General features: G+C 39.9%; 1 protein-coding gene across 1 annotated transcript in view; it reads right to left on the bottom strand.

Moving 5' to 3' along the window:
• Positions 1–329: 329 nt before the first annotated feature.
• Positions 330–13,774, bottom strand: part of ITGA9 (integrin subunit alpha 9) — a 250,265-nt gene continuing 236,820 nt past the window's right edge. The window contains exons 28-29 of the mRNA XM_069007851.1: positions 2,294–7,631; positions 330–399 (exon numbers count right to left, since the gene is read on the bottom strand). Coding sequence (XP_068863952.1) covers positions 7,533–7,631 — 99 coding nt within the window. The 3' untranslated portion in view covers positions 330–399; positions 2,294–7,532. The remainder of the gene's footprint in view (positions 400–2,293; positions 7,632–13,774) is intronic.

Here is a 13,774-nt window from a genome sequence, read left to right as displayed (position 1 = left end):
TAAAATCAACACAGTAAAATAATAATTTTAGTAATTAGTCTGATCATTTAATTTGGGTAAAGGTAAGGGGGCAGATCATGCCCAGTTCTCAAGTGGGCTATCTCCATTGAGAGACTGATGTAGGACAGAATACATTCTCTCTATGAAGTGGTCTCTGCTGGATAAAGCGGTCACTTCTTTTACTATTCCTTTTATCTTTTGGACTATAGCACAGAGCAGCATCATTAAGATTGAATTACACAGCTCTCAGATTGCAAGCCTGGAGGAATAGTGCTTAAATGACAGAAATTACTGTACATTACCAGTTACACAGGTTAGTGCAAAGCTTGTCTCATGATGTGTGTCCTTCAGCTTCAGGGGAGCCCATTTGAGTTCCTTCTCACTTGTGTTGGTATAAATCTAGAATAATTTAATGCAAGTCAATACATCATATCTGAATGCATGTCTGCAGCAGGGAGATCTCTGCTCAGGGTTACTACTTCATTAATTTCTGATTCCTTACAGCTGTTGAACTTACTAAAGGTTAACTTACTAAAACATTGCATATCTAGAAGTTCAAGCATTAAAATGGTACTAACTACATCAAAGGTAAAGAAGAAATGAACTAGAAATACGTGAATTAATCCTTTCCAACAGTCACAGGAGATTATAGCATGACCAAGACATGATAAAATAATTTTCGTTGCTCTTTTAATAATAAGATTCATTTCGCAACTATCATTATTTACTTCTGTCAAAACCACTTGCAACCATTTGCAGCCATTTGAAATACTGAAATTTTGGATGTGTTGTAATAAGCAGTCATATGACTTTTAATTCATTTGTACGTTTGAATCTGCACAAAATAGCTGCCTTCATTGCATTTTAGTTCTGGTAGTAAGCTAAGTGGGGCCAGAGGACACTAAAATCTATTTTGCATCTTTAATGACTCCCGTGACACTGTCCTTAGGCCTTCGGGATCTCAATTATACAGTGTGTTATGGGAACTCAGAATTTTAATCAAATCAAGACATCTTACCCAGGACTACTCAGGTCAATATGCACTCCACTAGACCCAAAAGGTATGGGGAAAAGTCTCCTATCTTTTTCAAGGGATATTTCACTACTAAATGGAAAAGATTTAGCAGAGAAACTTCCATTACGTCCAATCCAAAGAGCAGGCCAATGGCAGGCATGGAGAGCAAAAATGTCAGACCAACTCCAGTCCGGACACATGAGCCAGGCTGAGCAGCATGCTAACAAATGACCTGGTTTTTTACATTGTAAAAGAACATCTTATTTTTCTTGAATTTTGATATCTTCTTCCTTTCTTGGTAAAACTGAAATTAACAAATCTGCTAAAGGTTGTGGGTTTGATTTCTAAAACAAAGCCACTTTGTCACAGAAAGTCCTAAAAGCTTCTTACAAGCTATTTGGGGTAACATAACACACAAAATCCTGCTATGTACAAACTGCTGTTCTCTGCTTATCAAGAAGACAAGAAGTGAGCCCCACAGAGGGCACTGTTAGCTCATCAATCCTCTGTCCCCAGAAGAGGATGTACACTGCCTGCTTACACACACAGACACATACATGCTCACCTGATAACAAGGAAATTTTAGTACATCCAAAAGTGTCTGGTTATTATTTTAGCTGGTGCAGCACTTGTGCTTCCACTAATCTTCAAAAGAGAACTGGGCATTGCATTCCTGTTGGCAGCAGCATTCTCCTACCACTTTTGCCCAGCAATGACTGAGAAAATTTATTTTTACTTTGAAGGGTGTTACCTACATGTCAGAACCCACATCTAATTGGAACTCTCCTAATGCCTTTGGCATTGTGGTACATAAAGCTGTGATCTTCCACCAGTACAAATGTGCTCTGAGTCACAGGTTGGGTCCTAAATCTGCCTAGACTGTTCTTAGATATACAGCCAACAGTCTTAATACTGAGGAAACAGACTGCTTTAGTATGGCTGGAGAACACTGAAACACTTAGAGCTGTATAAGTAAAAGCTTACGTACAGCTTCTGCTCCATATACAGGTGACCAGTAAGCATGGGGATGTATAGAGTTGAAAACATTATTTCAAATATATTATTTAGCTACTATATTCCAGCCACTATGGACTATGAACCCTTGCAGGAAAAAATGTATGAAGCTGAATAATTCAACTTTCATCCAAATTCATAGATGGACACAGAACTCAAGTTACACAGGTTGACACTCATATCACAGGTCAGTATCACAATCACATGGGGTTTGATTTGATGTTGATAAAGCAAGATTGATGAAATATAAATAATTCTCACTACCTTTATTTTATTTCCACGGTGTTAAAATACTGTAGTTAAGTCAGTTGTACTCTTTGTCTCCAAATAGCTTGATTTTATAAGTCACAGAATTACAATAATAGATGTCCATTATCTGCACACAGAAAAAAACATACATATAGTATTTAATTCAAACATACAGGAGAAAAATATCTCACCCAGTTAGTGGAAAAGTACTTGAGCTAGACAAGGACAATAACTGACAAAATTATATTATTAGGATAATTTTGCAGTCACTTTTTATTCCATAAAGTTGTATTTTTTGTAAACCTGACATTTCCAAAACAGTGCAAGTGAATCAGAATACAGGTGAACACAAGCTTCTAAATACAGGTGACATCAGTAAGAGTGAACACATTCTTTCAACAACAAGTTCACAAAAAGAAACATACAATTTTACTATATATAAGCAGCGACATTCTAAGAAAAAGAAGTGTCGATGGTGCAGGTACTCTACTGTGTATGCAAACCAAGCTCCAAAAGCAATTAGTCTTCATGCCAGTTTAATCAATGCACATTAAATGAATGAAATTCGACTTTCATTTAAATCCAAGAAACCCTAGCAAGTGAGTAGACTTGGACAAAGGATAGAAATTAGTTCCATGACTCCCTTAATTCTTTAGTGAAAGCAGTATTATGTATTTCCATGCCAGATGGATAATATGCTTTAAACTTGTACAAGACTCAAAAATGTGCCCATATACAGGAGACATTCAAGAAAGTTGATACTAAATATTGTCAAAGAAAAATTTTTCATAACTATTGCTCTCAGCAAGCTGGGCTACCTGCACATCACTGACTTGGTATGTGGGGTCATTACCATTCATGTATTTAGGCATAGAAAGGGCTGTTTTCACTGTTATACTTGGCATTGCAGAAGTCCTTGCCACTTTGAGATTAAAAGATTGCTTAAGTGGTTTACAGGTTTGGAGTTCACATCAGGCATAATTTCTCTCTCAGATATTCCAAGCAACTTGTGAGATTACTTCAATTCAGAGGCTGCTCCACTATTTTCTACAGTTTGCTGACTTCCTCATTACAATTAAGCAAATAAAAGAACAAGTTTATTCAGAAAAAACTAGCAGGTGTTTTTGTTAGCTACAATGGCCAAGTACCAGAGAATACTAGTGACATCCTTGGAGCACACTAGTTGTGCTGTTGCTTGGGGAGAAATTTCAAGACCCAAAACCCTTGGTTTTTAAATGACAACATGCTGTGAAAGGTGGCTCATCGCTGTGCTGTGGGCCACCAAAACTGTGAAATGACTGTGATCTTCTTGAAATCACGATGGAAACTACACGGGGTTGCAACAGCACAGGCTCTGCATTCAGTGATATTTTTCTTTCATTCTCTCCCCCACCTTTTTTCCTGATCATCTTTTTCTGAGATTGTTTTCTTCCCATCCTAAAAACAACTTTGGGGTACTATTTGTAAGAAGACACCTTGTACATTGCAAGCTTTAGATATGTCAGATGCCAGAGCATTTGAAAATGTTACTGCCCCATTTCTAAGTATCCTCCTCCATAGCCTATAGCTAGTGTAAAGTGAGCCTGTTGGGAAAAAAAAAGGCAAAAAAAGTTCAGCAAACCTTTCAATGAGGTTGTCCGAGAAAACTCATGGAAAATGGATTAATTGGAAAGCACTTGTACAATGACTACCCCCAGCCTCTGTGTAAGCAGAACAGCACAAAAAACTAACAAGAAGCTGACAGATGGGAACTTCCAGATCCCTAAAAGCAATTTCCGAAGTAACTATGTCTCTGGATATTTATGATGATTTCTTAACTAAAAAACCCAAAACCCAGCAGTTCTATAGCAGAGGTATGTTCTACACATTCTTGAAGTATATTACATTTTCATAAGATTTTGGGATTAGAAACTGATTGCAACCAACTGATATTAGTGGGACTTTTTGTTTGGTTGCTCTTTAAGGAGTGGAAAGCTGCATCTACAGTATTTTAATATGAAGAACTGGTATGCTTCACTGTCAAATCTAAGTATCCTAGCTGGAAGAAAGAGCGAGCCACAATGGAATTTGATTTTTAAAAAAAAATTGAGAAAAAAATTTGGAGAGTATACATATAAAACCAAAACCATCCATGACAACAGAATGACAGAGTGCCTAGCAGTGATGATACTTAGAATTTGTGGATTATTTCACAAATATGGCACTTACCTGGCCAACAACTAGATTTTCACTAAGGAATGATATGTGCTGGATCAATTCTATGACAATTCAAGTCAGAAATGAAACAAATTCAGTGTGGGCTCAAATGTGATTTACTTTTATTTGTTTTTTACAAATAAAACCATTTTTGCTTTGAGACAAAACAAAAAAGAGGTCCAATAAAATCTGAAATGTTAAACTTGTAATTTTTTTAATCTCTCTTCTTTATATAGTTTTAAAAGAGGTTTCAAAGGTATAACTAATTTTGATTTTTAAAATATTGTAAGGAAGAATTTCTGGCAGATCTCAAAGTAAATTTTTGTTTAAAAAGCTGAAATTAATGATTTCAGCTTTTCAAATGGAATTTTCTCCTTTTTTTGAATGGAGACTTCTACATTCAATTCAATTCACAAGTAGTTTCACTTATGCCCTGAATTATTTTTTCAGATATTTTACTTCTTAATAATTTTGGGGAGCTCAGTTTTAGGGCAGATACTGAAGAGTCTTACAGGTAATAAACAGACCCCTTTTTTAGCAAGTACTTTAAGCAATTTTAATTTATAGCTGTGAATCAATCTCACATTCAATTTCTGTTTGACTTAGATTTTTTTTAACAGAAAAACCAGACAACTAGCTTTTGCTGGTTAACAAAAACTAACTGATGTCAGACTGCGAGGAATTCAACAACCTTCAATATTAGAGGCAGATATAGATATTTGAAGGAAGCTCTTTACTGTGAGGGTAATGAGAAACTGGAACAGGTTGCTCAGAGATGTTGTGGATGGCCCTTCCCTGGAAGCATTCAAGGCCTGCTTGGATGGGGCTCGGAGTAACCTGGCATGGCCATGGGCAGGGATTTGGAGCTAGATGATCTTTAAGGTTCCTTCCAACACAGCCGTTGACTCTCTGACAATAGAGCAGTTCAAGGCCAGACTGGATTGGACTTTGAGGAACCTGGTCTGCAAAAATTCTCCCTGCCCATGGCAGGGGCATTGGAACTAAATCTTTAAGATCCCTTCCAAGCCATTCTGTGGTTCTGTCTCTAGATGACAATATAACAGTGCAGTCAAATGCCATCAGGCTTTTGGTTTTGCACTCTGATGGAAAATCTACACTCCACTACATGCTTATAACAGGACTTTGCTGTGGATTTTGGCTTAAATGATCATTTGTCACACAGAATCTGTCAAATCAACAATTACTGTTTTAAGAAAGATGTTTAAGAACAGTCTGTTTAAGAACAGACTAATAGTTTTTCTTGTCAGATGTTGAATCAATACACTTAATTCACTTTGAAATTATTTTCTCCCTAATGCATGCAGATAGCTAATAGTTAATAAATACTGATCAATACTGTAGTAATAGCAAACACTTGGTGATGGTGGCAGTAAGAACTCAAACAGGAATATGGATGTGGTCCACTTTTTAGAATTTGAAGCTATCATGAATATGGCAAGGAAGAGCAAGACCTATTCTCAAGCAGATTTCTTTCGTGTTCTCTGTGTTCAAGTTTCCAAACTTCCAGCTGTTCTTTTACCCCTCCCTTGAGGAGGAAGACATCCTGCAACCTTTCAATCCTGGTTTCACTTTTACCACAGAGGTCGGCCCTTCTTTCCTTTACATGGATTTTATAGCAACATGACATATACTCCTTATTTACACAAAGTGCAAAATACAAGTAGAATCTAAAACCAAGTCTTACAGAATTCCACTATTTCTATTCAGAAATCCAAGAGCTTTTTGAAGAAACATGTTTGAATTAATTACAATTAGATTTCTTCTAATTCAACAAATGATTTCTTAAAGAATTACGAGCAATCAAAGTAGCAAGCTGACATACAATAATATCCGCACCTTGACTAAACTTCCTTCTAAATTCTTGAGGAAATACATTCAGTACTTGGAACACCCAGATAGGCAATCCCAAGACTCAAAAGATCCAAACATTTTAATCCTTCCATCTAGTTATCTCTCTTAAAATTACCATATAAACAAACTCATGACTCAAGTATGTAACTCATATGGCAGACATAATGTTCATAGCTTGTAGCAATTTATCACTTGCTTTGATAGCAACAGATCACAATCTTTAACAGTAGCTTTAAAACTATCTGTCTTAACATTAATATGACTTAATTACTTTTTTTTTATTATTTAAGGGAATTTGTCAATGCCAGAGTGGTTGGCCTAATTATATCCTTTTGGTATCTCAACTTGTACAGCCCTAGAGACTGCAAGAGAATGCTTCCCAAAGAGAACATTCTGTGATGCCTTCTCCAGTGAGCCAAAGCAAGCTACATCTTTCTACATGTCACTGAAGAAGTGTTTTCATCCTCTCCCCTCCAGACTAGTAAAGAACGGACTCAAGATACAGAGTATCACAACTGTGAAATACTTTAGGTTCTTTAGCTTATAAATCAAACACCAAATTCAACTTAAAGAAAGAGACAGTGAAAAGATTTTGGCTTATTTCCATTAAATGATCTATATATGATATTACCAAGCCTTGTGAATTAAGCATATGAGGATTTCAGCTACTTTTATCTGCAAATCTCTCTTTTCTCTCTTGCATTGATGTTTAAAAGTACAATAGAATTTATATATATATATGTATTTCCAAAGATTTAGCCAGATATCAGTGCTTGAGTGAACTATATAGTTATTCAATAGAAATTATAAAACATTGATACAAATATAAAGACATACTCAATATAAAAAGCTTATATTTATAAAAAATATTTTTAGGTAAAAATCTTCCCCTGAGGGCATACCACATAGTTGGATTCATAAATATTGCTCTGCACTGCAGCTTGGTTACCAAAGTTCAAAGTTCAACTCTTAAATGAAGTGTGAATCGCTCCAGTCATCTGACATGGCTGCAGTGATTGCCTCAGGATATGTTCCCTAGCTTTTTGGAGTAATAAAGACACAGCATCAATGGGGTCTCCGAAAAATCTGGAGAAGATTCTTTCTTCCACATATGGAAGATACGAGAGCAGGACCTATAAGCTAGCGAGTGCATGTCACATGACTGGGCTTTTGTTTCATGGGCAGTTTACTGATTTTTCTGGACCCAGTTCCAACTGTCTTCATTCTCCTTTCTGCTCTTTTCAGCCTCAATAATTTCTTTGTACCTCCGGCGGAAGAAGCCCATCTGCAAATCAGAAGAGATGACAGCAGTAAGTTACTGAATCATTAAACTGAAACTTTCTTGGTATGACAAGAGATAACATTATGCAGAAAGAACCAGCCCAGGAGTTTGCATCTAATTTCTGCAAGTGCCAATCTGAAATCATATTTACATCAGTAAATCAGCTCTTTATTTACATCAGTATAAATTAGATCAACTGGGTCCCAAATTTTCATAAGGACTCTGCTCCTTATAGATGAACTATTCTAGGTAGGAGTCCTCTTATATGAAGCATGATTTAAAAAAAAGAAAAAAAGCACATAAAGTATTTCTAATAAATACAGACCTGCAGAGGCAGATACAGATTTATTGATTTAAAATAAAGACTAAAGTTAAATTTGCAGATGAACCGAAAGTCAGGCTAACTCTTGGGTACTGAGTAAATGCTGACAGAGTTATATGAACAGTGCTCTCAGTGTCTACAACCTCACAAAACAAGAGGGATCAAGGAATACAGTACAGTCACCCACCTCCCACTTCTCAATTCCAACTATTATCACTGACAGTCACTTTTGCATACCTTCTTGTTTCCTAAATCCTTGTACTTAAATAAATGCAATTGATTTTCATCTCAGTTTAGATAAAAATTCTCATATCTCTGTTTTTTTTAAGTCTCTCAGATAAACAAACATCATTTTAATAACCGACTTTGGTAAGCATTCAAGAATAACCTCTCAAATTTAGCAGTGCACTGTTGAGATTACTGAATAAATATTTTGTTCAACATAATTAAACATTTATGTAATTCCTACCACTCTAAACCTGTTTTCTTACTCCTGCTGTGTAAAACATGATGTTTTAGTCTTCTTTTATCAACCAGTTATTGCCACCCTTTATTCCCAAATTGCCTATGTGTAGGAATACTTGGTGCTGTTTTGTCATTACTAAAATTCCATTAAATTGGACTTCTTAGTTTCAGTTTTCAGCAACTTTAATTTTCTTCAAGTGTATTTTAATTCACAGGGTAGCATATTCAATCTGTCAAGGGGGATTCTCCAGCACATCTTCCTAAAGTCCAAGTCCTTGCCTGTGCCTTGAATTATATCCCGAATTCACAGCAGCATGAGACTATGCACACACCATCCTCTCATCAATGCTTATCTCTGCCTCTTGCCTTCTGGTGCAAAGGACATAAAAGCTGCAGCATAGTCTAAGAAGCCCCTCTCTTTTGGTAACTGGGACATGCTATTAATCTAGAGATAAGCGTACCCTGCTAGGAGCATAGGTATACATTACACACATACCTACTGTCCTAGTTCCAGACAGACAGGGACAATTTCTGCAGTAGCCAGAGGAGGCATGATTAGAACCTGGAGTTTGTTCTACACCACCTCACTCATTGCCAGGAGTGGGGGGAAGGGAGTCTCTTCCAGGGGGAGGGGTTCCTTCTGGTCAAGAAAGCATGGCAGAGTAACAGTGGGGTAATGCTAGTTCCAAGCCAAAGGGTGCAGTCCAGGTAACATAATGTCTTGGGGTGATTTTATGATAATACTGTATTTCACTATTGTCTGCTTTATGCCCAGAAATGGGTCCCATAGCTTTAAGCTGGGTCCAGGAGAGGGGAGAGACAAGTCAGGCAAATTCTTCAGCGCAGTTTGTGTTCAAGGACTCACACACACTCCTGTGTTCTCACCACTGCAGAGCCGGGGGAACACCCTCCTGCTTATAGCTAGCCTCTTAGCTGAGGCAAGAAATTTTCCCATACCAACATACCGAAATCCTCTGGTAACTTTTTCCTCTTCTGGAACTGTTTTGCCTAGCTGTGATCCAAGAACCAGATTGGACCCCATGGACCAGCAGTGAGTCTGCAGGGATGCCGCATCCCAGCCTCGGACGTCGGGAGGGGCCAAGCCAGCTACATAAGGAACTCTAAATCCACCAGCTTTCTCCACACAAGGAGGTTTAATATTTTAACAGTTATTCATTTTTTCCATGTGCATGTGGGCACTTTGTTTGTTAAATAAATAGTTTTTTTCATTTTTCTGCAAGAAATTCCTTTTTTATCAGTGGGGGAGGGAGTACTGAAACCGGTCTTCTGGGGCGGAGATGTTCCTTGCAGAGCATTTCCCCCTAAACTTGTCTCAAACTGAAAGACATGGCTGCAGTCAGGTTGGCTCAGTAGCATTTTGCATGTCAATCACTCTTTTCTATTGTTTTGTTATTATTATTGTTGCTTTTAATGTTTGTTTTCTTATCTCATTGCTGTTTCCAGTAAATTTTTCTTATCACAACCCATGATCTTCACATTTTTTACCTCCAGTTCTCCTATCCATCCTGCCTAAGGGGATTTTGGAGTGTTTTGGTGGGAGCATTAAATTGGAGAATACAATTCTTAAACCATGACAGCCTAGTTTGGTGCCCAAGTGGGACATGGAGGTTGTGATAACAACAGATCTGCCCAGAGCAGGCTGGAAATGATCTTCATCTAAGCATTTGTTGTATGAGGTACAGAGCCACTGGCTACAATGTTGCTTGATCTGTTAATGTGGCTGTGGTACCTAACCCTGTATATATTCCTGTATGTGCTCCTTGCAGTGCTCTTTTTCAGAGCAGGGAGAAGGATCAGGATTACTTTGTTGATGTACTGTGTGATAACAGTTTACCACATGATAACATGTAATGAAGGTCATTTGGGGTTTATACGCAGTGTTGTTCTCTACCCTTGCCTCAGGTGCAATATTTGGTAGTCCAGTAATAATCATACCCAGTCTGTGGGGAGAGTAGGGGAGGATGACTTTCCCCAGCTTTTTACCCCCTTTTCCTTCTTCAGGCCTGTTACAACAGCTTTAGAGAATTTTGAATTCCCTTTGGGTGTTAAGGAAAGTGTGTTGTTATTGCTAACTCTGCCAGGTCTCCTCGGTGCAGTCCACACCATGGTAGGAATTAAAGAGATTTTTAATATTAATAATCTGTCAGAGATCTGCCCCTGATGGTGGATAGTCATGAGTGGCATGGAATGTGGGAGAAAAAGGCCCAGGTGTTGGAGAAATTATCTGCTCCAAAGGCTTGGAAGTTCATCCCTGAACAACTACAGGACCCTGATAAAGTGACAGAATATTGCAAAGAGAATGCTGTGGCAATTCCAGAGAGGAGCAATTATTGCAATGTGCTGGGCCCCGAGTATGATTTATTGGACACTGCTCTTTACTAGATAACACCTTCAGAGGGAAGGGAAGGAAAATAGACTAGCAGGCACCGTGGCCACTCAAACTGCAGCTGAACCAGATGAACAACTCATGCCAGTAGCAGGTGCCCCTATAAAGAAATTCAAGACAAGTTTAGTTCACATAGTGATGGATGAAGAGGAATAGGGCGCTCACAACAGGAGGAAGAAGCAGAGCCAGAGAAAATCACCTGATCTCTACCCCTAGGTGAGCTGGAAGATATGCAAAAACATTTCAGCCACAAGTCAGGAGAGTCCCTTGTGACCTGCCTGCTCCAATGCTGGGATACCACAACTTGCAACATGAAACTAGAAGGTAGTGAGGCCAAGCAGGCCTCAAGTGATGTCCCAGGATGTAGGCATTGGTGAGGGGATTTAGAAGAGGACAGAAACTCAGCCTCTGGAGGCAACATCTGTCAAGCCATGAGGAAAAGGTCTCTCATGGATGACCTAATAGTGCACTGAGATGAGTGGAATGCAATGGAGAAAGGTATCCAGGACCTGAAAGAATTAGCTGTGCTAGAGGTAATCTATAGGGATTAAAACAATGAGCAGTCACCTGTAGATCCAGATCAGGTCCAATGTACACAATCTACATGGCAGAAATTTGTATGGAGTGTGCCATCGTTGTCCACCAACTCTTTGGCATTCATGTCAGTGAAAGAAGAAGAAACATTGCTTCAGGTGATTACCTGACTTCAACAATACGAAGTTCATCTTTTTTCCTCCCTACCAATCTGTGCCTCGGCTGTAGAAAGACTGTACAAGACTGCAGACAGACTTGAGTGACTTGAGCAAGCTAGGTGAAAATGTCCCATTGCCCCATCAGTATGGACCAGAGTTTCTGCTATTGGGAGCATGTACCTCCGTGTTGGAGAGAGGGGTACACACCACAATGTAACCTGTGTTTTTACCTGTATGACCATGGAGATGACATGAGAAAGTGGGATGGAAAACCCACCTCTGCCCTAACAGCATAGGTACATGAGTTGAGAGGAAGAACAACCACCAAAGGAAATTCTTCAAGGATTAATGCCACTACAGTTTCCAGTGGGCAAGTCCTCAGACAGAATGGAAGGGCTGAATGTTATTTCTGATCCTCTTGAAGGGATCTCCAGTTCCTTTTTAGAAGAACTGAGCAAAGACTACCAAGACCAGAAGCAGAGGCGACCTGCCTGCAGCCAAGTGGAGAAAAGGGACAATTGGATCTATTGGACTGTGTGGATCCCATAGCCTAGCACATCAGACTCACAAGAGTATAAGGCTTTAGTTGACACCTGTGCTCAATTTACCCTGATGCCATCAAGGTATGTGGGAGTGGAATCCATTCCTATTTCTGGGGTGACAGGGGGATCCCAGCAGCTGACAGTACTGGAAGCTGAAGTGAGCCTGACTGGGAAGGAGTGGTAGAAACACCCCACTGTGACTGGTTCAGAGGCCCTGTGCATTCTTGGCATAGACTATCTCAGAAGGGGGTATTTCAAAGACCCAAAAGGACATAGCTTTTGGGATAGCTGCTCTGGAGACAGAAGAAATCAGGCAACTGAATACCTTGCCTGGTCTCTCAGATGACCTCTCTGCTGTGGGACTACTGAGAGTTGAAGAACAACAGGTACCAATCGCCACAGCAACAGTGCACTGTTGGCAGTACCGCACCAACCGAGACTCTGTGACTCCCACCCATAAAATGATTCAGGAATTGGAGACCCAGGGAGTGGTCAGTAAGAGTCGCTCACACTTGAATAGCCCCATATGGCCCCATAAGTCCAATGAAGAGTGGAGACTGACAGTGGACTATCATGTCCTGAATGAAGTCATACCATCACTGAGTGCTGCTGTGACGGACATGCTGGAACTGCAGTATGAACTGCAGTCCAAGGCAGTGAAGTGGTGTGTCATGGTTTAGCATAGTTAAAGAAGGCTCCATCAGCCACGGAAGTGATTCTCTTGCAAAGAGGTGCTCACAGCTTCCTCTATGACCTGACAGAGCCAATCAACTGGCTAGTTTGAATATTGGCAACTTTTTAAGCCACTTAAGAAGCTTGATATGCCTCTGTGATCCACCTTTAAGAACAAACAAAACCCGGGAAATCTCTCTTGCTTCCAGCTTTTGGACAGGTAAGTGGGGGGCCTGTGTGGCCCAGCAGGGCCGGGCCAGGCCAAGAGACAGTTATCCTGGAGCCGTGCAGCCCTGTTCCACCCGCAGCCCTGCTCCATGCAGGTGGCCCTGTGGCGCAGCTTGGCCAGCCCCCCCCCAGTGCGGCCGAAAATTCATCTGAGGCCACTGCATCTGGGGCCGCTGCCTGGCAAAGATCATGTGACCAACAGCAATAAGTAAATTCCAGCTGCAAGGCCCAGGTGAGATTAACCCTTTTAGTGTTGTAAATTCCCTCCAGAACAGATGAAGCCTGCAGACATCAATCCTCTCCCAAGTCAGAGGAAGACAGACCGTGGAGGCAAGTGAAGAAAACACCATAAAGACACCAAAGTCAGTGAAGAAGGAAGAGCTGAAACCCCGAGAGAGGAGAAAGAGGAGATGCTTCAAGCCTAGAAGCTGACATTCTGTTGTAAAGCTATGGTGATGGACTATGATACATCAGAGTATCCGTTGTAATTTCATGAAAGCATGGGGGGGTGAAGCGTTCAAACTGCAATTGTGAGCAAAAGTACCTGTGCTGAAATAAGCAAATGTTGAAGTAGCTGTAATTTGATGAGAAGCTTGAACAGAAAGAGATGAAAGTGAGGAGGACCCTTGCTCCCAGGGGAGGAGGAGACCTCTGTTCCTGGAGATGAAGATGCTCCCAGAGATAGGTGAAGAGAACCTTTGTTTCTGAACAGCTCATCCTTAAAATGGTACCCCATTAGCAAAGATTGGACCCTAGAAAACAGTTGTGGGGAAAGCTGTAAGTTGAGGGAAGGGACTTCCACATGCCAGCAGAGAACC

Source organism: Aphelocoma coerulescens, chromosome 2, assembly GCF_041296385.1.
Source record: "Aphelocoma coerulescens isolate FSJ_1873_10779 chromosome 2, UR_Acoe_1.0, whole genome shotgun sequence".
Lineage (NCBI taxonomy): Eukaryota > Metazoa > Chordata > Aves > Passeriformes > Corvidae > Aphelocoma > Aphelocoma coerulescens.
Note: the sequence above shows the minus strand (reverse complement) of the source record. Positions and strands in the feature narration are given on the sequence as shown.